Source organism: Zea mays, chromosome 3, assembly GCF_902167145.1.
Source record: "Zea mays cultivar B73 chromosome 3, Zm-B73-REFERENCE-NAM-5.0, whole genome shotgun sequence".
NCBI lineage: Eukaryota > Viridiplantae > Streptophyta > Magnoliopsida > Poales > Poaceae > Zea > Zea mays.
The window spans coordinates 207,702,399-207,725,929 of NC_050098.1; the positions used below are offsets into that span (position 1 = coordinate 207,702,399).

At 45.6% G+C, this 23,531-nt stretch overlaps 1 protein-coding gene and 1 pseudogene across 1 annotated transcript; both read left to right on the plus strand.

The window, feature by feature from the left end:
- Positions 1–2,955: 2,955 nt before the first annotated feature.
- Positions 2,956–6,022, plus strand: LOC100282553 (RGG repeats nuclear RNA binding protein). Its single transcript, NM_001294266.1, has 6 exons — positions 2,956–3,518; positions 3,792–4,182; positions 4,275–4,419; positions 4,898–5,056; positions 5,141–5,197; positions 5,679–6,022. Exons 1-6 carry the CDS (start codon positions 3,326–3,328, stop codon positions 5,868–5,870), a joined length of 1,137 nt encoding a protein of 378 aa, NP_001281195.1. The 5' UTR covers positions 2,956–3,325; the 3' UTR covers positions 5,871–6,022.
- Positions 6,023–11,052: 5,030 nt separating this feature from the next.
- Positions 11,053–12,033, plus strand: LOC103652504 (uncharacterized; annotated as a pseudogene).
- Positions 12,034–23,531: the final 11,498 nt, after the last annotated feature.

The following is a 23,531-nucleotide window of genomic DNA, read 5'->3' on the forward strand; positions in this document are numbered from 1 at the left end:
CAACCGGGATTGATATTGATAGTGAGAACTATGGTACTCAAGTTTGATCTCTGTGATCACTTGAGAGGGGTTGAGTGCAACCCTTGTCCAAAGGCAGACACCATAACATGGATGTAGGCTCTACCGAACCACGAGATAAAAATCGTTGTGTCTCTTGTTCTTTACATTTCTACGATTTTCTCTCTTCCTAAGTTCTCAACTTCACTTGTGTTATTGCTCTTAGAATAATTCACATCCTAAAAGAGCAATCAAGTGAAGAGGATATCTTCTCTATTTCTCTCGACTCAAACTTGGTTTTAACTTGCACTAACTTCAATTCTAGATTAAGTTTGTGTTTTTAGTGTCATTTTTGCAAGATCACCTATCACCCCCACTAGGTGTTCTCAATGAGCATCTCACACACACACAAGAGTGGCGAAAAACTTGACGGCGGAGGAGAGTTTGGGTGAAACACACATATAAGGAGAATTGTTGTGTCTTTTAGGCTATCTTCAGCTTACCCATCTCTATCCCCATATTGAAACTCCATTATACGAACAATGTAGTCTATTTATAGTGCAAAATGGTTTTTTGGGTGACCATATAGGTGAACCGCTGAATGCGATTTTATCTCCAAGTTAGTGTCTAAGAAAATTAGATCTCCTAAAAACATAGAAAAAATATGTTGTAGGAGATGTGTTGGATCTTCTATATCCCTATTTCCCCAGTGTTGCAACATTTTAAAAATAGGGAAATTAATAGAGGATCTAGGGCCTGTTTGGTTTCCTACCTAAGGTGCCGCAATCTACCTATCCTTAGTCGCTTGAATTGAAGAACTAAGGCCCTATTTAGAAGCTTGATATTTTTGTAGTTTTGAGTCAACGCTACGGTATTTGATGATACCGTGGTATTGGAAACCAAAAGGTGTTTGATTGGTATAGGTAAAATACAATTTATAAATACCATGATTTACCTAAATCCGTGGTATTTTGGAGTTTTATAAACTCCACTTAGGACCTCTGTTTTCTTCTATTCTCTCTACAAATACTTTGGTTTTCTAATGGAACCAAACATATCTCAGTTTTAAGCAATATCGTAGTTTTCTATGGTAAGGTAATACTGTAGTATTTGTGTTATGTGCAATTGTAAACTATGGTATTTCAAAACTATGGTATTTTAAAATTGCATTAACATTGTATTTCCTTAGTCTCAATACAATATCGTGGTATTTGAGCATACCATAATATTTTAGACTAGAAGGCGTTTGTGAGCACATCTAAAAACTCTATATTTTAAACCATGATTTTACCATACCATGATATTTTTGGGTCAAAAGACCAAAGTTTTTTGTTTGCACATAGTTGTGGTCTTGTCTCCTCCTACATTACAACCGAAATAATGTCTCCAAACATGTGTTAGATTGGATTGATGTAAAATATACAACATAGATATGCCATGACATATAATGAACTGTAATATTATAAATTGTGGTTTTGAGAAACATAGTTCCCAACATAGGTCCGGGTCCTAAACTTAGACAGAAAAGTTAGACAGGTTATGACGTCTTAGGCAGCAAACCAAATGGCCCTTAGTGACTTAGTGACACGAGACTTATCTATCATAACTCTTTTGATACGAGCGGATTGGATCGTTTATCCTATGAAATTGATTTGGTTAAATATAAAGTCATCACAACTAATAAAAAAGTTAGACATGTGCTGGATTTTATGCTATGTCGAGACTATGTGTTGAGCACCAAATTGAGACTACCGGACGGTCCGCGCCTGTGGGCCGGACGGTCTGCGCGTGCGCAGAACAAATTAGGGTTCCACGGTCTGCAAGGAGAAGACCTGGTCGACTACGGCGCTACGCCAGAACACTCAGAAAATTAGGAAAGCAAGATGACAAATTGGTCAGGACTAGTACGACACTCGGCGATACTGGGACTGACAGTCCGATCAAAGCTAAACGGGTCACGTCCGTTGAGTTAACCATCGGGACCAAGACCCTTGCGTACTATCCTAGTAGGTGGCAAGATGCCTAAGAAAACCGATGTGATCGCATCGAGTTAGTTGCTTTTGGTTCGCTCATCTCCACCAAAAGGCACGTGGGCATATGTTGAGCACCAAATTGAGACCGCCGGACGGTCCGACCCTAGGGCCGGATGGTCCGCGGTCCGGACGGTCCGCGCCTGTGGGCCGGATGGTCCACACGTGCGCAGAATAGATTAGAGTTCCGAGTTTTGTGCTACGATTGTTAGCTACATCCGCGGAATTAGTTCGGGAGATTAGTTTGTAAAGGGTCCAACCCCCTCCTCTATAAATACAGAGGTATACGACCGATTTGTAACCATCAATCGAATCAATAACATTTTTATCTCGCATTTATTTCCTGTACAATTAGGAGTAGTTCTAGTCTAGTTCTAGTTTAGCCTCTCAATCCCCAAATTCTCCGCTTCTCTTCGACTCTACGTCGATTAGAAGAGTCTAAGTCGGTCTGCCCGAGCCTAGACATCACCTAGGATCTCTCCTCCCCGACGGGGTCCCTCCCGGGAGCGAGATCCAGGCGCCGCCAGCGACCTTCGCCGCCCCCTGCGCACGCGCGGACCGTCCGGGCGTCAGACAGGAAACCCTAGCCCTGCGTCAGGCCGCAGACCGTCCGCCCTTGTGCAGAGAGCACGCCAAGGTTCGTATTGAGTGATTGACGCCGAAAAAAATGTCAACACTAAGCTCAATAGTCTTGAGCAAAAATGTGTTGGTAAATTTAGCGAAGCCAAACCATACACTTTTCTTCTAAAAAAGCCCACACATCTTTCTATCAGAAGTTCATCCGTTCGATTTGCAGTTAACGGCTCAGATGAAAAAAAATTCCCAAACCCACGAGCATCTCAACTCAGATGAAAAAAAATTCCCAAACCGTAAATCCTATAAATTCCATTCCACATATACCCCTTCGATCCACGGGGCTATGGCAATTGCCTCTCAAGCTCAAGGGCTCAAGGCCATTAGCGTAATTACAAAATTGTAATTAATTCTCAATCTCAAGGTTAGTAACGTAATTCTAGAGCTTCCGAGCAGAAAAGGTACGGAGTCGGAAGGATATGATCGCTTAGGAGTGCGGCTAGGGTTTTTTCTTGTCACACCTTCCCTCGGTCCCTTCCATCTTCTAGCCGCCGCCGCCGCCGCCGCTGCCCAAAACCCTACCTACCCTCTTCTTCCCCCTCACTCTCCTTTCATCTCCATTCTAATGGCGGCCCAACCCGTCCGGCGAAGCTGCTAGTGCTTGTATCTACTATCTTCATCAGGTACTTCGCCATCCTACTGAAGTATTCCCCGCCGCCGCTGCCATGGCCACCCTCAACCCTTTCGAACTCCTCGGCGCCGACGACAACGACGACCCGACGCAGCTGATTGCGGCGGCGGCGGCTGCTGCTCAGAAAGCCGAGGCGAAGAAGTCCGCCGTGGCGCCTGCTGGGAAGGCTGCCCAGCCTGCGGCGACCACCAAGTTCCCGACCAAGCCCGCTCCTCCCTCGCAGACGGGTGAGTTGTGATTGTTTACTGCGCTAGATCTGGCTCTCCGGGCACTTGTGCCCCTCGCAGATTTCGAAATGCTGCTTTTGAGCATATTTCTGAATTTTTTTATCCATCCCGCATCATGCTAGTTGTAAACTTTGATGACGAGTTTTCCGCTGCTGCAAAGTGGATTTTACCTTTCTTCAGGCCTGAGTTCATATCAAATGGTTTTTTATTGCCTCCATTTCCTGAAAGCACGAATATTCATTTGGACCCATTGTATTATACATTTTTTTTCAGTTCGGGATGCACGCGGCGGTGGCTCATCAGCTCGTGGAGGCTTTGGCCGTGGTGAACGTGGCCGTGGCAGAGGTGGACGGGGATATGGCCAGAACCGTGGCTTCAGTGGTGACAATGGCAATGAGTTCCAGGGAGGTTATGGTGGCGGAGGCTATGGGGATGGTGCTGTAACTGGTGGATCTGAAGGAGAAAGGGAGAGAGAGACTCGTCCCCCGTACCGTGGCGGAGGCAGACGTGGTGGTTACAGGAATGTTGAGTTTGCTGATGACTCTGAGAGGCCACCACGGAGAAACTATGAGCGCCACAGCGGGACTGGCCATGGCTATGAGATGAAGCGTGATGGCGCAGGGCGTGGGAACTGGGGCACTGCCACTGATGAACTTATTGCCCAGTAAGGAGACTAGTATATTGTTTTTAGCATAGTATTTCTGTGACTATGCCTCTGGAAGGTTTAATTGTACTAATGAAGCCCTCTGTGACTAGGGATGCAGAGGACTCTCCGAAGATGGAGGAGGCTGCTCCTGTTGCTGAGAAACAAGGTGAGCAGAATGATGCCCCAGCAGCAGATGAGAACAAAGATAACAAGGATGCTACTGCAAATGAGGAGGAAGAAAAGGAAGAGGACAAGGTGACAACTTATTTGGTTTTATCCACTTTTAAGTCCATTTAATGTTTAAGTGACATTGTTTGCCCAATTATGATGTGCTGTGTCTTCTGTGATATGACTGTGGTATATGCGTGATCTTAGACTGTAAGACAGTGGGGTTGCGATCATGTGATGTTTGTCTGATGACTGGTTTGGAGTCTGAGATTAGAAATTGCTTAGGGTAGAACCATTCAATTTTGAATTCCGTAACCTATTTTATTTAGTTCCTAGTACAATGACAAGTAACTTGGTCTTTTTTGTGTAATGTCTTTGGGGAAGCCAATTTTAATTTTGTTATTACCGTTTGTTAAGAACAGTAATGAGGTATCCTGTCCAGGGAGAAAATCACTATGTACCACCTTCAACTGTTTTCTGAATAAGCTAAAGCCTAAGCCTATTTCCTGGCCCTTGTAATGATATTGGTGCAGATCGATCTACTTCCTAATATTCAGCTATGCAGGAGATGACTCTGGAGGAATTTGAGAAAATAAGAGAGGAGAAGAGGAAAGCACTACTTGCATTGAAGGCTGAGGAGAGGAAAGTTGAAGTTGACAAGGATTTGCAGTCTCTGCAGCCACTTTCAAACAAGAAAGAAAATGATGAAGTTTTCATTAAGCTGGTTAGTTTCCCTGTAATTAATGCTTTGATACCTTAAGTTTGCTGAGCTTTGCACGGGTTCTTCGATGTTCTTTTGTTCTCTTAGGGTTCTGACAAGGATAAGAAGAAGGAAAATGCTGAGCGTGATGAGCGTGCCAAGAAGGTATGCATTGTAGTTGCAAATCAAAGTAGTTTCTGACATATGGTTGCACTGCAATTGCATGTGGGGATGGTGTGTGGATTGTGCATGTGCTAGAGATTCCGTTTTACAGCTCTTCAGCTTAACACTTTCTTATTGAATGCTTGAATCAGAGTGGATGTAGCCGTAGTACATCTCTTCAGCTTAACACTTTCTTCCGCTTATCAATCTTTTTTAGTAACAGGGACTGTAATCTTATAAATCTTAATTAGATCTGAAATTGTAAGCGTGTGATTTGAGAGTTGAGACCAAGTATTCCGAATCTTCAACCTTGATACACAAACTCTGAACAAGGGGAAAAAGCAAGGGGCAGTCTTAATGACCCATATGATCTGTGTCAGTTCCATGATGTTTTTGATTCTTATGTTATGTTTTTGTGGTTAATGCTTAGTTGAGAAAAAAAACTGGGTGCTGATGTGATAATTATCGTAATCTTGGGGTGCAGTCGGTGAGCATCAACGAGTTCCTGAAACCTGCTGAAGGAGAAAGGTACTACGGCGGCCGTGGCCGTGGAAGGGGCCGTGGGGATCGTGGTGGTTTTAGAGGCGGATACGGAGGGGGATACAGTCGTGGCCCAGCTGCTGCTGCTCCATCCATTGAAGATCAAGCTCAGTTCCCAAGCCTTGGTGGGAAGTGAAGGGCGCCCAGCTGCTGCTGTCACCGAGCGTTGTGTTGTCTGCTGTTGTCATATTTAAATTTTGTCCGACGTTAAATTTCTGTGCCACGGTTTAAACGGAACAAATAATGATGTTGCATGTGGCTATCTTTAGTTATGTGGTACTTGACGTTGAATACCGGAGTTGTTGTTTATCAGAATTAACCTCCAATTTTTGTAGGCCAGCTTTTACCATTTTGTTGTCTTAGCATGCTTGCTTGTTTGGCTGTCCTGTATGGCACTGCTGCAGCTGCAATCCATATTAGTTGCAGCTGGATTAAAGCCGGAGTGAACTTGTCACCTCTTGCTTGCCTTACATTTTTGTGTGTTTATCTTTGTGCGGTCTGCGTTTTATACTTGAGGTTAGCAGCTATAGTAGTCTATAGATCCTTGTAAAGGTTTTCGTACATCTTTAGATGTGGCTATGCCCAGCGGTCAAATAAGTAGCCTTATCATTACACTCGTACGCTATTTGAGTTCATACAGTGAGCGTGCACTTACACTCGCACGTTCACTCCCTTGCATCCCGGGGCCGTTTCTTGACCGTAGAACACCTGGCCGTCTGCGACGTGCAGCGTACCAAGTAGGTGTAGCAGGGTGGAATGGTGGATCTCCATGCCACCGCACTGAAATTCCCCTCCCGAGTAACACGCCCCGACAGAAGATCTTGCACAGTGACGTCGGGTACATCGTCCTGGGTATACGGCAGCTGATAGACGTTGCAGATTGTAACTACATCGTGTGCCCTGGCCATCCTCCAAAGCTTCACAGTCTCACCTTTCTGACGAAGATGGCTAGGACGCTCGCCGAACATGAGTAGGTGTTTCCTCGTGTAGTCTCTCAAGCAGTGTAGCACCCTGAGCCAGAATCCGGCGCTCATGTTGGCTCTCATCAAGCTCGCCACTATGTTTCCTGCCACGAAGGAGCCGTCCAGCAGCTCCACGATCTGCTTGCCCAGGGACGCGAGCTTTGGCTGATCACCGGGGTCGGCGGCTCCGAACACGAGCGACTTGAACACGTACCAGTAGGCTTCTCTAGAGAGGGCCTCGAGTCTGAGAGCCTCGGTTGTCCCGAGAGCAGCTATCTTCTCCAACCTGCTTGTGACCACGATCTTGCTCCCATTCTCCATGTGAAGTTGAGATTCTTTTGGTTCTTAGTGTTATTGGTTCCCTTTTGAAAACCAAGTTCATCTTTAATGGTAAGATGTTTATCAGTGGTAAAAACATCACTATTAAATTTAACCTTTCCTACTTCGTTTTTGCAAGTTTTAAGTTGGATATTTAAATGAGCAATTTCATCATTTAATTTTACAATAGTAGAAGAATAATTACTACAAGCATTAAAATCATAGTCTTTGCATTTTGCACAAATTGAAACATGCTCAACAGACAAACTTGCAACACTTAATTTCTCTATGCTAGCATTTAAATCGTCATTTAACCTTTTAAGGCTAATAACAGAGGAATGACAAGAAGACAATTCAAAAGCAAGCATTTCATTCTTCTTGGTTTGTAAAGCAAGAGACATTTCTATTTCTACTATTTTATCATGTTCCTCATAAAGTAGATACTCTTGTTTTCTAGCAATCTATCTTTTTTATTGAGAGCATCAATTAATTCATTAATTTTATCTACCTTAGATCTATCTAAGCCCTTAAAAAGATTGCTATAATCTATATCATCATCATCATCACATTTCTCATCACTAGAAGAAGTGTACTTAATAGTATCACGAGTACGTATCTTCTTCTACTTTGCCATGAGGCAAGTTTGTTGCTCATTAGGGAAGAGAGAGGATTTGTCGAAGACGGAGGCAACAAGTCATTCATCGTCGGAGTCAGATAAAGAGTAGTCCGAGTCCCATTCCTTGCCAATATGCGCCTCACCCTTTGTCTTCCTGTAGAACTTCTCCTTCTTCTCTTTCTTTTCTTGTACCTAGTCATTTTCATTATCGTGACATTGTGCTATAAAATGACCAGTCTTACCGCACTTGAAGCACGGACGCTTTCCCCTTGATTTGTTCTTGTTGGAGTAGTCCTTGCGTCCCTTCAATGCAGTCTTGAAACGCTTTATTACAAGCGACATTTCTTCCTCATTAAGCCCGTCAGGCTCCACTTGTGCTACCTTGCTTGGTAGCATCTCCGTGCTAGTTGTTGCCTTGAGTGCAACGGGCTACAACTCATAAAGAGAAAGAGGTCCGTTGGTGATGTCGTCGACGTACCTTACTTCTTTCACCATCATGTGCCCACTTAAAATTTGGTAAGAATTTCCTCGGGCGACATCTTGGTGTACCTGGTGTTTTCACAAATAAGGTTAACAAGATGGGGATCAATTATAGTGAATGACCTTAACATGAGGCGCATTATGTCGTGATCCGTCCATCTTGTACTTCCATAGCTTTGTATTTTGTTCGCCGGGGTCTTGAGCCTGTTGTATGTTTCAGTTGGCTTATCTCCCCTTTTTATGGCAAATCTCCCCAGCTCGCCTTCCACCAATTCTATCTTAGTGATCATTGTAGCATTGTTTCTCTCATGAGAGATATTGAGGGTGTCCCATATTTGCTTGGCGTTGTCCAAACCACTAACCTTGTTGTATTCATCCTTGCATAGAGATACTAACAAAACAATAGTAGCTTGGACATTTTTATGGATTTGCTCATTAATGAATATAGCATTATCATTACTATCAAAATGCATTCCATTTTCTACCATTTCCCAAATACTAGGATGAAGAGAAAATAAATGGCTACACATTTTATACCTCCAAAATGAATAATATTCCTCATCAAAGTGAGGGGGCTTGCCAAGTGGATTAGACAATAAATGAGCACTGAAATTATATGGGATGCGAAAATAATCGAAAGAGTACTTTTGATTAACCGTCTTTTTCTTTATAGATGAATTTTCGTTATCGTCCTTTGGTGAAGAAGAAGAGGTCTCGCTGCCGTAGTAGATGATCTTCTTGATTCACCTCTTTTTTCAATTGTCGGCCACAACGCAGTCTCCACAGACTTGCCCAATCTTGGCCAAACATAGCCAAACTTCTTTTCTCCAGTTTTGCTCGACTTGAGAAGTTTCCTAAAACAATTGACTAAGTGCTAGATTCATACATTTGATTCTCCATTTCGATAGGATTTGCAATGTGCTCATACTCATAGTAAGCATGTTAGATCAAAGTGATGTGTTGGACACTTAATCACCAAAACACTTAGAAATGGCCCAAGGGCACATTTTCCTTTCAGTTACAAAGCAAACCAAAGTGCCAAATGTATATTAAAGTTATATGCAACATAATCAAACACTCAAACCTTGCATACTTGACCTTTTTACCGTTTTGCTCCTTTTGGCCTATTTGAGCTCGGGGTTGAACTCCAAATCCTCAAGTTACCATAACTTGAACTTAATGGTCATCTATGAGCTCCAACACCCTGCAATGGTCACAAAGAACATTTCTAAACACAAAAATGACCCAACTAAAAGTTAAAGTGTACTTAGCTCTTTTGGGTCCCTTCCAGGTTATGACTTTGATACTTCTCCACTTTCTTGCGACCATGTCCTACTAATTGAGCAAGGATCTTGAGCCTTATGACTTAAACCATAAACCCTAGGAATTACATCAACAGTTCCAAGTCATGTCCTTATGTCATGATCCTCGATGCACCATAGCCTGTCTCAACTCAATTAACCTTAACTTTGCAAGAGCCTCTTCTTCACCTTGGTTTTAGGTACCTTAGTCCTCTTGACATTCTCCCTTGCTCTAATACCTCAAAGATCTTCTTGCCTCTATCCTCGATTTGACCAGTTGATTCCAAGTTATGCATATCGAGTTCCACATAGCCATTGTCCATCCTTCAACTTTACTTGTGATGTCCACAAACCATAGTCATCTTAGTTTGTGTGGATCATCACACATGTCTGCATGTGTTGAACCTCTTAGTCTTTTTCACTTATCATATGTTCAACACTTAACATTCTGGTTAGACCTTTAACTTTGTTGACACCTAAAACACCAAAACTCACAAGGGATCTTTCACTTTCTTTTTCAACTTTCCTCTTTCTCAAGTGATCACAATGATCAAGACGAAATCACACTAGAAAAAATGGATGATATAAACTTCTTGTATATAAATTTGAACCAAAGATTAACTCATATTTCTTTATAACATGACACCACTTATTTATTTAAAGTAATAACTAGGAGGTTTCATATTTTATATGCAATTTTTACCTAGATATATATTACTAAAAATATCATAAAATCTTATTAACTTTTTATATACATGGTCATGTATTCACCAAAGGCCATTCGATACTCCATCTATATGTATTGTGTAGCTTTGTTTTATGGTTAACTAGTAAGCTTATTCCTAAATCTTAATGGCTAGTATCACTGTATCATGCTCATTAATGAGATGGCACATAGGATTTATTGCTGATATGGTGAGACATTTAATAGGAGGGAGAAAAATGTTATATCTTTGCCACTATATCTTAGGTTATGGAATAAAAATAATGTTTGGGTCTATTATCATAGACACAACATCATACTAATTAACCAATTAAATATATAAGTATGATACTATACATTGTGGATGATATATCTTTCTAGTAGTACCATACTTTTCATCCTATCTGTCATTTTAGATATTGGAGTATGATAATTTGAAATGAGAATAGCCTAAGAAATTGTGCCCTAAGTTTCATTGAATCGTTTTCATCTAAAAAGTGTATCTAATAATTGTAGCTTCTCTTCCCTCTATCAAATAGGTGATATGACATGCAATTTAATAAAGAGATATAATAGAGTTTCATGGAAGGTGAGAAAGTTTCGCTAAGACCGAACTCTGAATACACTGCTTTTTAGACAAATGTGGCTGAATATTGATGTAGCACATTTAGAAACAGTGCCATTAAACCATCCACTGACAATGGCTTCACCTAAAACTCACCCGCGTTGTCATAAAAAATGGTCCGTTGTACTCGTGAAAAAGGACAAACTTTTAAATGGCATCTATCGCAGTACATTGGCCTACAGTGTCACGGTGAGACCCACGGAGGAACGAGGAAACGACGACCTACTCCCAACCTCAGCGAATTCCTAATGGTCTCGACCAACCCACCTAGACGAACCACTCCAATCACGAACCTAAAACCCTAGCCGCGCCAATGAGCAACGTCGTGACCGCTATCGTGTCCCCTTCGTTGTCGACCTCCGCGTCCCCATACTCTGCTTCCTCATTAGGCGCCTCCCCGTCGCCTTCATCCCCACGCACCAAGCGCTGTCGCACCGACCGGTACGCTCTCGGTTTCCCGAGGATCCACTCCCCGACAAGCCCAAGTGCTCCTAGCCCAAGTGGACGAAGTGGTCCACCTTCACCCTCCTCGACGCCTAGGGCGATAACTTTGTTCGCACGAGGTGGAGCATCATCCGCAACGACGAGTGGCTTGAGGTCGCCGGCTTCGTGTGCGCCATCGCTGAACGTCCTGCGGGATATTTCTTTGATGTGCAATGCCGCAACCAAAGTTTAAGGAGAGGGAGAGCGCGCATCTTGCCACGTGCATTTCTGGGCTTTCCACCTCCAAATGGGTCTACTACGACAAGATGGTGTCAATTCTTTGCCCCTCCCCACTGCCGCTCCCGGTCCCGCTTCCGTTGCCTCTCCAGTTGCTACCTCTGGTCGCTAAGCATCGTCGTGACATGCAGCCACCACGACGCTTTCAGTGGGGGGTGAAAGCTCCTGAGCGACTTCTTGGTGGTGGAGAGGACGTCGTAGGTCCCAGGGTTTCAGGGTCAGGTGCGGAACTAGGTGAACGTGAACCATAGAAAAATAATGTTGTTGAAGGGAATCAGAATGGGTTAGTGGCTCTCTCAGGGTCAATTCAGAAGTTTGAGGAGGTTCTACGAGGATGGAGAGTAGCAAGAGGCAACACATGGTGGAGGTGGAGCAAATGAGGAGGGATTTGCAAAAGGACCTAGATGCAAAGTGGAGGGAGATTTTGGAGAAGGCACATGCGGAGATTGCTCGTCTCAGTAATGAGGATGGGGATGAGGATGATGTGGACGAAGATGGGGACGTTGGCGATGGTAAGAGATTAGAAGATGGTGGTGACGAGCAAACAAATAGTGCTATGGATGCTTCTACTTAGCATACAACCTAGAGGCTTGCAAAATGAGGTTGGTTTACTTATCTCAGCAAATTATGCTAAATGTAATATTTTGCTAAAGCAAAGCGCCAGGTCATTTTTATTGTAACCTTTATGTTTATCATTACGTTTTGATGCCTGAGTAAAGTTAAGCTGAACCATCCTTCTGCGTGTCTGGAATGTTAATTCGAGTAAACAAAAGCTATATCATTCCTTTTATTGTGTCTAGAAGAGCAATTCAGGAAGGACCCCATTCTTACATAGGTACTCCCATCATCCCATGTCTGCATACAATAACTCTGGTATTTAGAGTAATATTGGGAGTCAACATTTTTTGTCATGGTATTTTATGTTTGAATTCTCTCAAAAGGGAGATTGTAGCAGAACAAATCACATGGTTGTTGTTAGAATTGCCAAGCCCACTAGAATTCTTGAAATATTTGTCCAAGACACAAATGATTGTCAATTATTTTCTTAAATCTGTGGTTAACCTTTTATGAGATTGAAATCTTGTACCACTTGATGGCAACAAATGCTAAATTAGATCAATATTGATATTACTGAAGTATTCATGATCGAGAATTTTTTACTGAAGTATTCAAATTCTGGCCTCATAAATATTGTTATGTTACTTGAACTTTTAGTGATGCTTTTGGTCGATAGGTTGAATAGGATTCTGTTATGTGCTAGAACAACTGTGGGTCCTGTATTATAAGCTTGCTACACTTGAATCTGAAAGTTATCAAGTCTACCAGAATATGCGCTTTCTTTGATCAAATCAAGTTCATGTATAATTTAGTTACCTTCATGGTTATTAAAGCGGTAAAATGTTAAAACGTTATGAACCACCTTTTTAACATTTAAACGAACGTTGAAACGTCTTTTCAGACTTGACATAGAAGTTCAAATATAGAATAAGTTCATACATAAGTTGAGTACTTGAGTTCACAAACCAAATAGCATAAAAGGAAACAACACAAGTTCAACCACACAAGTTACAACTTGTATCTATGATCAGCAACCATCATCTAACTCGTCAATATTAAGACCATGAGCATCCACGCCTTGATCATCACCATCTTTTCCACTATTGCTTCCTTCAATTTCATCTTCCAGATCAAGATCATCGAGAATATATTCCTCATCCTCCTCATCTTCATTTGTTGAATTAGTCTCCTCTTCCTCAAGGTCTTCATTCCTTCTGACACACCCACCAACAACTCTCCTAGGAAAATTACGACCTCTAATATGTGCAGATGCACCAATAGATTCATCAACTTGGTCCCATGATAAATTGAAATCATCTCCAAGAGCATTGCTAACATGAGAAGAATTAGCTAATGGATCAACCCATTCATTGTCCCAATCAAAGTCTTCTAAAATCAAAGGATCAAAGTTTTCCTTTCCTCACGTATTTTTTGAAACCTATCATCCATCTTTCTATTGTATGAAACATATACCAAGTCATTCAACCTTTTGTGCTCTGACCTATTCCTCTTTTTGTTATGCATCTACAAGTGGAAATAAAAGTAACTGATGAATAACTGAGGATAAAAAAGTAGTGGCGAATAGAATTGAATAATTTGACTAGCTCACTTAGAAATTCAAATGTACTCCAATTCCGCTCACAATCGGATGATGAAGCACAAATACTAACAACACGTCTTGCAAACTTATATAATTCAATAGTACGACCACCATATGCAAGCCACCAATCAACTAAAATGGTAAGAACAAGAAGACATGAGTGTGCAACCATATGGGCTCCATGCCTCCTCATGCTTCTTCCTCTCATCATCTATGTCTTTGACAACCCTAGCAAGTAAAGGCTCACGTAGCTCATGGAAAGTAGGAGGCTTGAACCTAGATCCATACTAAGCAATAGCCTCCACAGCTACCTCAAATTGCCTGGAGTTCACTGCATTGAATGGTATGCCACACTCATAGAAAAACTTGGCTACCTCCAAACAAACATAATTTCTTTCTTCCTTAGGCTTCATGGTAGCACTTATGGTAGTTTGAGCATGCCCCTTTGCATGTCTCTCTGCTACAACCTCTTGTGGTGTTCGTCGAATCATAGATGCAATGGACTTCTTTGGAGCTACAATTGGGTGGAGCTTCAATTGGAAAATTGCTTTGTTTCTTTTGGTAACTGTTCTTGAACTTAGCACAGTACATGAGGAAGCCTTGGATGATGCTGACATTGACCCTATAACTTGGGCATCATCATCTGGTCCTGCTTCATCTCCAGTACATCGTCATCTAGGTACAATGGCCTAGCCCGCTTCCCATTATTCAAAGCTTCGTTCGTCTCTTTAGCAATCTCTCTAGTAGTGTTAGGACACTTGATAATGTCTCCATACCCACCACCTATATGTTGTTTCACCCTCTTGATACCTCCTTTTATTTGTTTGGGGGCACAAATCACATTGAATCAACTCTCTCTTTCCTGCTTCCACATAGTATGCATATTTCCATCTTGGATCATTTGACTTGGCCTTCGTGAGTGATCTTTGAGTGGGTCATACGAGTCATTACTTTGACCGCCAGGCAATGCCTCACTATGTTGCCATTGAAATTCACTGTGAGCAAATAGAGAATGATTCACTGTGAGCAAAATCAACAAATAGAGCCTAAAACATTGGTCACATATGGCCAGAATACTCAGTACTCACCAAATGATCAAATGGAGCAGTGTCACTGTCTGAAACTCTGAATCTGATATGAACCTGGCCGAACCACTGATCTTGGTCGCTGGCTGCTGGTCTTGCTTGAGGATGCGGAGGGAGGAGGGGGGCACAGGTCAGAGGAGAGGATGGAGGCTGTTGGAGGAGTGGAGGTGGAGGATGGTTGGAACTCTAGAAGGCTGAAGTCGGAGGTGGGCGGCGACGATGCTGGAGGTGGGGGCGGCGACGCTGGTCCACTATAGGGCGGTCGGCGGCTGCGCTGTTCCACTGCTGTAACACCCTAACTTTTAGGTTATAAAATTTCTTCTCTAAATACCTAGCAAATTCAGGCGTTACTTCTTTTCTTACTTCTATAGTGTTTCTTTTCTACTCTCTTTAATAGGATTTTGGGTTAATTATGTGGGAGATGTATTATTTTCTTAATAATATCAAAACCTAGGGAATATGTGAATGTTGAGCCTAGATTATTCTTTTTGTTTGATGCACATGTCTGAATTATTTGAATTTGAATTGTGGTTGAATTTGAATTGAAATCCATAGAGAAAATAAAAAGAAAAGCATTTGGAAATTCAAGGAAAAATAAAAAAACCAATTCAGCCCAGCCAGCCCAATCCAGCCCAGCTAGGAGCGCGCTCTCCCTCCCTCTCTCGCTGCATGGTGGGGCCAGTCTGTCGGCGCCAGTTGCCTTCGTCCGCGCGTCCCCGCTCGCTCTCTCTGCGTTGCGGGCCCGCCTCATCAGCGCCAGTTGACTTCGTCCGTGCGCCCGTGCCTCTGTGCCGTGGGCCCGCCGTGCTGGTACCATCTTCTTTGCAACCGCCGTGGACCAGCGCGCACGCACGCCGAGAAGCCCGCCCACGCGCTCTAGCTCCTTTTTGAGCCTCGCCCGCACCCGCTCTCTCCCCCGTGCCTCATTTTGCCCACGCTCACCCTCTGCACCGCCGCCCGTGCTCGCCGGAGATCCGCGCCCGTCCTGCCGGCCGTCCAGCCTGCCAGAAGTCGCGCCGAGCCGTCTCGAGCACCGTCCCGAGGTGAGGAACTCGCTCCTGTGCTCGGTTTCTCTTAATTCCGCTCTGCCTTAGTTAATTCGGCATCGCCGGAGTTCGGCCACGCTGGTTCGTTGCGCCCGCGCGATGACCGGTCGACTCGGACCTGTCCTGAGCCCTTGCTTTGGTCCATAGCATTCTTCTTACCTCGCTAGAGCTAGTCTGAGCCTTAGCATGCCCGATTCCCCCTCCCCGCGACCGAGATTCCTCGCCGGAGTTACACAACCCGCCCGGAGCACCCCCTCGCTGTTCTTCCGCCTCAAGTTCTGTTCTCATGGCCGGAGTCCTGCTAGTGAGTTCGTCAGACCTTCTTCACCAGTTCCAGCCAACCTCGGTGACCTAGACCCCCCGGAGACCGCGTCTGCCCCATCTCTGGTGACTAGCCGCTGCGGATGGAGCAGCGCCGGTCACCGACCCGTAAACCCCTGCGCGCCACATCTCAACCGTCCTTCCCTCATCCAACGAACTGGATCTTCAGATACCGCTTCGCGTAGGCACGCTCTGCCCCTGGGCCCTACCCGTCAGTTGCCTGTGCCCTCTGGTGCTGGGCCCGACCGGTCAGCCCGCCTTCATCCCCAGTCGATGACCACCCTGGCTTGCTTGTTAGCGCTCGTCCGCGCTCGCTCGCGCTTAGATCTAATCTCAGCCATCGATTTGTGATCGAGCGGTCGAGATCACCCAGTACCCATTCATCTAGAAAACTTGTTAAAAGCCCCTAAGCTTTCTGGATATCAACCCACCGTCCCTGTGTTTTGACCCCTGAAATTTTGCAGAGAAGCCCCTGCCTTTTATTTTATCACAGAAATAGACCTAATTTTGTATTTTGAATTCCAAAACTTGTTTATTTCATATATTTTGCATATGAACTCTGAATTGAGTGATTCAAATTGAAAAATGTTCATAATATTATTCTCTATCTGTTTAAATTATAATCTTTCACTGTCTGCATGTATAATTTTATGTCTAGGCTATAGGTGCGTATAGAGTAATGGTTTATTTATTTAAAAGGGAAAACACTAATAATAATTAAGTGATTAACTTTGTGGAAGTTAAGTCATGTGATCCCCGAGATAGGCAGTACATAGAGAACCACAAACCTCTAGGTGTATTAGTCCACCCTAGAACCTAGACTTCACTTTTGAGTTTGTTACTCTTCTTTTGGAATTTGTGTTCACTTGATTGTACATGTTTGGTGTACTGTTTATTTGTCATTTCCTTAATGTGTTGAATGCATGATTTCTTTGCGTAGACAACGAGCAGTCTGTGGTTCCTGAGTGTGTTGTTGGAGACTTCCCTGAGTAGCAACCTGGTGAAGGCAAGTGTCATCTGACCCATTATGTCCTACTTACTTTATAATTCACTGTCCCACATTATTTAATTGAAACCTAATGATTGACTAGTGTGTATTTACCTTGTACTTGATTACCTTTTTGGGTTATTATGGTATTGCTCTACTTTAATCAACGAACATGATGAGAATATTTATGATACGATGATGAACTGTGATACTTTAGGGGACTCGGGCTGTTTTCTGAGTACCTCTCCGTAAGGACCTGTTCGTTGAGAGACCACCCGGGATAACAGTACAACCTTGAGGGTGGAATAGGACACCCTTAGTTGATTAGTTAGATGAACTTGGGAGTGTAGTTGGCTTTGTCGGAGGGTCGTCAATGGGGGTCGGGGCATAGTGCTTGCCCTGCTAAGGGTGTGTGCCGAGGTTTATTCAATTTGGTTTTGTTAGTCACCCTCCTTAGGGAGGAGTACTGTGTTTGTACGACTGGTGAAATCTAACGAGCAACTATGCACCAGGGTAATCTTTGTAAAGGCTACATAGTGTATCCCTAGTCGTTCACCTCGATAGTGAAGATCGGTTCTTGCAAACCCAGGCTGGAAAGGGATCACGACTCGTGGGTAAAGTGTGCAGCCACTACAGAGTGTTAGAAACTGGTATATCAACCGTGCTCGCGGTTAAAAGCAGCCTTGGGATCCTCTTTGATTAGAAGAACTTTGGATACTTTTATGATGATGATTAATGGTGATGATTATAACTCTGGTTTCTGGTATTTTCTCTTAGGAGGAAGTAGTTTTGGGTAATAACTTGGGGTTATTTCTAAAACTTAGCTTTTCCACTAGTAATAAATATCTGACCAAATAAAAGCAACTGCTTTAACCTTAACTCCACATACAATTAGTCCACTTTAGCCAAACAGAACATTTGCTGAGTATATTGATGTGTACTCACCCTTGCTTTAATCCCCCAACCCCAGGTTGTCCCCAACTGCAATTAGTGCTCAAGAGGAGATGAAGACAACATGGAGGACTTTGAAGAGTTTCAGGACTACAATGAGTTCTAGTCGTGTTTAGTGGCAAACCCCCATACAACTGCCTGTGAAGGCCTTATCTTCTACGTTTCATATTTTTCACTTTGATTATGTTAATGACTATGTCAAGTTAATGACTATGTGGATGTCTTGGACATCTTGATGTAATAAAGTACCATTTCCGCCATTTATTTTGAGCAATGTGTGATGATGTCCAACTATGTAATCGCTGTGTACGTGAGTTTCTGATCCTGGCACGTACATGGTTCGCATTTGGTTTACCTTCCAAAAATCGGTTGTGACAGCTGCTCAGGTGGAGATGGTCGGGTGTCGAGCCGTTCACGTTGGAGGAGAGGAGGGCGACAACCGGCTGTGCCTGAACGAGCTAGAGAGGAAGGCAACAACACTGGTCACCAAGCTGGAGACAAGCCCTAAATTCTTTTCATCTTTAGACCCAGGGAAAGGCTCATAGATGGGTAGAACGTCCTCAACATGTGTAAAACGTCTTAAAACACGCTTAGGACGCTTAAGCGATGTTTAAACGTCCAAAACGAACGTTCTACGCCACTTTTCTAAAACGCTCGGACGTTCCAACTCCTAATCACGTTTTCTCGCTTAAACGATGTTTTAATAACAATGCTTACCTTCTCAAAAGATTACAAGTTGAAATTTCATCATGTATCACATATGAAAGAAGCACTATCCAAGCTTTCATATGTGTGTTTTATTCGGGCATGACATGTTAAGGGTTGCATTTTTTATTGATGTCCGTTTTAAGTATTTGTGGTGGAAAGAAGATGAGTGCTACTACCTCCACTCTAATTTATGTCACTTTAGCTTGCTTCTAAATTATCCAAATTTGACCAAATTTATAGAAAAATGCATCACCATCTAGAACATCAATGCAACTTCATTAAATTCTCCATGAAATATGGCTTGATAGTGCATTTGTTTGAACATGTAGATGTTAGAAATATTTTTCTAAAAAACTTGATCAAAACCAGAGAAGTTTGACTTAGGTCAGATAAAATGGCCTATAGTTTGGAGCAAAGGGTTCAGCTGCAAGGTAGTCATTATTGAACTATAATGCAGAGCATTGGAGATGTCTGCATGAACTTATGTTCAGAATCGGAAATGTTTCTGAGTGCAGAGGAACCAAATTCTCTATTTTGTGCTGTGACTGGACTGCCAATTATGCTGAAACAAAATTTGCTTAGTAAATCGGCTTTTGGTTGATATTGTAGACTACCTTAAACTTGTTAAACTATTTTCCCTGCTGTTAAGAAGGGCTGTGTTCACGAATCTTTTGTACTCTTGGCATGTCTGGTTCAAAACTAGGACATCGTCTTGAATCCATCTTCATGGGTGTCTCCCAAACATTATTTGTTCTGTATCAAGCTTTACAGCTCAAGTTGACAAACACTTGCGAGTCATGATTTTATACGGATGTTGCGTCTTACTTTTTTTCTTATTTGAAAGTTGGAATATCTGTTGTAAGTAGTTGACATACAACTGGTTGAGTTGACTGCTGCCCATTTGCTTTTCCTGGGTTGGATTATGTTTGCAACTTTTCATTCATGAACTGATGGGAGATGTAACCTCTGTATTTCCACCAAATGGATCATGGATTGGTTGTGGTATGAAATCACAGTCCAATAACTTCTCTTTGGCCTTTCGTGGGGTATATATGATAGAAAATTGCCATAAATATCTACATTCTTTTTTTGTTAGAACATCAAATATTTTCAACTTGTGGTTGTCCAAGTAGTTAGTTCCCTGTAATGTGCGTCCATTTTCTTGTCTTCTGAATTTCATGTTGTAAGCTGGAACATGGTTGGTGACTTATTTACTTTGTTGTTTCAGGAACAAATTTGGGGTTTTCAAGTCGATGATGCATCCACATGTTAGACAGGTGGTTATGATTAACTATGTAGCTGGTGATATTAGGATCGTGGGTATCCAAATCCTAAGAGAAAGGAATTAGATGGGATATATCTGCAACAACCAGTGCAGATTGTTGTGTGATTCTCATATGTGGTCTGAGTTGGTTATGTGGCTAGAGTAGCACCTCGTTTGTCCTACGCCAAAGCATAGGTCTGACCTGGTTCTGGTCGTTCTCCATGGGCTACAGTACCAATATTGTCGGCATTTTGAACCCGGGGGGTCCCTGGACCGACGAGTAAATTGTCGCCGCGTGCCCCAGCCCAGATGGGTCGGCGCGAGACGGAGCGCGAAGGGGGGAAGAAGCCAGAGGGAGACAGGCGTAAAAGGGGAAACCCGCGGCCTTCGTGTTTGCCCCGCGCCCAGGTTGGGTGCGCTTGCAGTAGGGGGTTACAAGCGTCCGCGTGGGAGAGAGCGAGAGGCTTATGCGCGTCATCCCGTCCTTCCCTCGCGTGGCCAACCCTCTGTAAGAGGGCCCTAGACCTTCCTTTTATAGGCGTAAGGAGGGGGTCCAGGTGTACAACTGGGAGGTGTAGCAGTGTGCTAACGTGTCTAGCAGAGAGGAGCTAGTGCCCTAAGTACATGCCGTCGTGGCAGCTAGAGAGGTTTTGGCACCCTGTTCTTGTGATGTCGTGGTCGTCGGAGGAGCGCTGGAGCCTGGCAGAAGGACAACTGTCGGGGCTGTCGAGTCCTTGTTGACGTCTCCTTGCTTCCGTAAGAGGGCTGCGAGCCGCCGTCGTCATGGAGCGTGCGGGGCGCCATCATTACTTGTTTACCGGGGCGAGCCAGATGGGACGCCGGTCTTGTTCCCCGTAGCCTGAGCTAGCTAGGGGTAGGGTAATGATGGCTCCTCCTGTGACGTGGTCGGTCCGAGCCCTGGGTAGAGCGAGGCGGAGGCTCCTCCGAGGTCGAGGTCGAGTCTGTCTTCCGAGGTTGAGGTCGAGTCCGAGCCCTGGGTCGGGCGAGCCGGAGTTCGCCGTCTTCCGGGGCTGAGCCCGAGTCCAAGCCCTGGGTCGGGCGAGGCGGAGTTCGTCGCCTTCCGGGGCTGAGCCCGAGTCCGAGCCCTGGGTCGGGCGAGGCGGAGTTCATCGTCTTCCGGGGCTGAGCCCGAGTCCGAGCCCTGGGTCGGGCGAGGCGGAGTTCGTCGTCTTCTGGGGCTGAGCCCGAGTCCGAGCCCTGGGTAGGGTGAGGAGGAGCTTCCTATGGCGCCTGAGACCGGACTTGGCTGCTGTCAGCCTCACTCTGTCGAGTGGCACAACAGTCGGAGCGGCGCGGGCGGCGCTGTCTTCTTGTCAGGCTGGTCAGTGGAGCGGCGAAGTGACGGCAGTCACTTCGGCTCAGTCGACTGAAAGGCGCGCGTCAGGATAAGGTGTCAGGCCACCTTTGCATTAAATGCTCCTGCGATACGGTCGGTTGTTGTGGCGATTTGGCCAAGGTTACTTCTTGGCGAAGACTGGGCCTCGGGCGAGCCGAAGGTGTGTCCGTTGCTTGAGGGGGCCCTCGGGCGAGACGTGAATCCTCCGGGGTCAACTGCCCTTGCTCGAGGCTGGGCTCGGGTGAGGCGAGATCGTGTCCCTTGAGTGGACCGAGCCTTGACTTAATCGCACCCATCAGGCCTTTGCAACTTTTTGCTGATGGGGGTTACCAACTGAAATTAGGAGTATTGGGGGTACCCCTAATTATGGTCCCCGACAGTAGCCCCCGAGCCTCGAAGGGAGTGTTAATACTCGCTTGGAGGCTTTTGTCGCACTTTTTTGCAAGGGGACCGGCCTTTCTCGGTTGCATTTTGTTCCGGTGGGTGCGCGCGAGCGCACCCGCCGGGTGTAGCCCCGAGGCCTCGGAGGAGTGGTTTGACTCCTTCGAGGTCTTAATGCGTTTCGCGGTTCTTTGGCCGGTCTGGTTGTTCCCTCATGCGAGCTGGCCGTAGCCCGGGTGCACGGTCGAGTCCCAAGTCCTCGGGCTGGTATGTTGACGCTGTCAACGGTTTGGCCAGAGCTGGGTTTGCGAGAGCATCCCCCGAGCCTCCGCACAGAGCGAGAGGACGGTCAAGGACAGACTCGACTTTTTTACATACGCCCCTGCGTCGCCTTTCCGCAAAGAGGAGGGGGGAAAAGCGCCATGTTGCCCTTGGAGGGCGCCGAACATGGTGTCTCCAGTGAGCTGCTGACGGGTAATCCGAGTGGACGCCCGTGCCCCATTTGTTAGGGGTCGGCTAGAGGCCCGGAGGCGCGCTCCAAAAGTACCTACGGGTGATCTGCCGGACCCGGTCCCCTTTTGACGGGGTCCGAGGGCTCGATGCCTCCCTCTGATGGGATTCCGTTACAAGATCGTTCCCGCTGGTCTCGGAAATGTCCTAGGGTACCTCGGGAGCGTAGCCCGAGCCTTGGTTATGTATCGAACGTACCCAGGGTCATCCCTCGCTCTGCGTCTGAGGCGGCTGTGAACCCTTCGAGGGCCAGCCTACGAACCCCTTATCAGTAGTGGGCGTGGAGGCCGAGTGGCCTGAGGCGGCCGTTGAACCCTTCCAAGGGGCCGACCTTCGAACCTCTGACCAGTAGTGGGCGCGGAGCCCGAGCACTCTGAGGCGGCTGTTGAACCCCTCCGAGGGGCTAGCCTTCGAACCTCTGATCAGTAGGGGGGCTCGGGTCCCGTTTCCTTCGCGGAGAAGGATCCCTTTCGGAGTCTCCCCCTTTCCCGGTCCCTGTTCTAAGAGAGAGAAAGAGGAAAAGGAAAAGGATACGAAATCGAATGACATGGCGCACCTTTTTTGACGCGGTCATTATGGCGAAGGCGAAGCGTCGCCCGCTTCTCCTGCCAAAGGTGCCGCCTGTCCCGCCGTGGAGTTAATGTGACGGGACGAGTGGTTCACGGGGCAGCCGTTGCGCGTGCGCGAGCCGTTCGAGGAACGGAACACGGGCGCGCCTTCTTCACGCCGCGAGAGAGGGTTCCCTTGTTGTTCCTGGATGGGACGTGAGCTTGGCTGACGACGTGACCGCTGCTTCTGCCCGCGTGCCACTGCCATTACTGCCGACCCATTTTTGGTCGTATTGACTGTCGCGCCTTCTCCTACACCTGACTGACCCGTGACCGATGCACCTGGCTGGCACTGTTGGGTCATACGCAGGGTTGCCTCGAGTCGCGGTACTGGTTCCGCAGTCGAGGAGGCGCGGTAGTGGCGCGAGTGGCGGTGCAGTTGCTCGCACGTAGCAACCGGCACGCCGGTTACATGACGTGTGGGTCTGGGCCTCCATGCTGGGCGCGTTGGAGTCTTATCGCCCCGCGGGCCCTCCAATGTGTGGGGGGGGGGGGGTTGTTCGTACTCGCGGGGACGGAACCGGAGTTCCGTTTGTAATGGCACCTTGAGTGCCGGTGTCTTGTTCATTGTGGCTGTCGGGGCCTGAACATGTATGTATTTTCGGCACGGAGCCATGTTTTTTCCTCATTTCGAGCACTAAGACTCGCCTGTCGGCTATCTGAACCACTTCACCAAGTGTGAGTTGCCTCGTGCG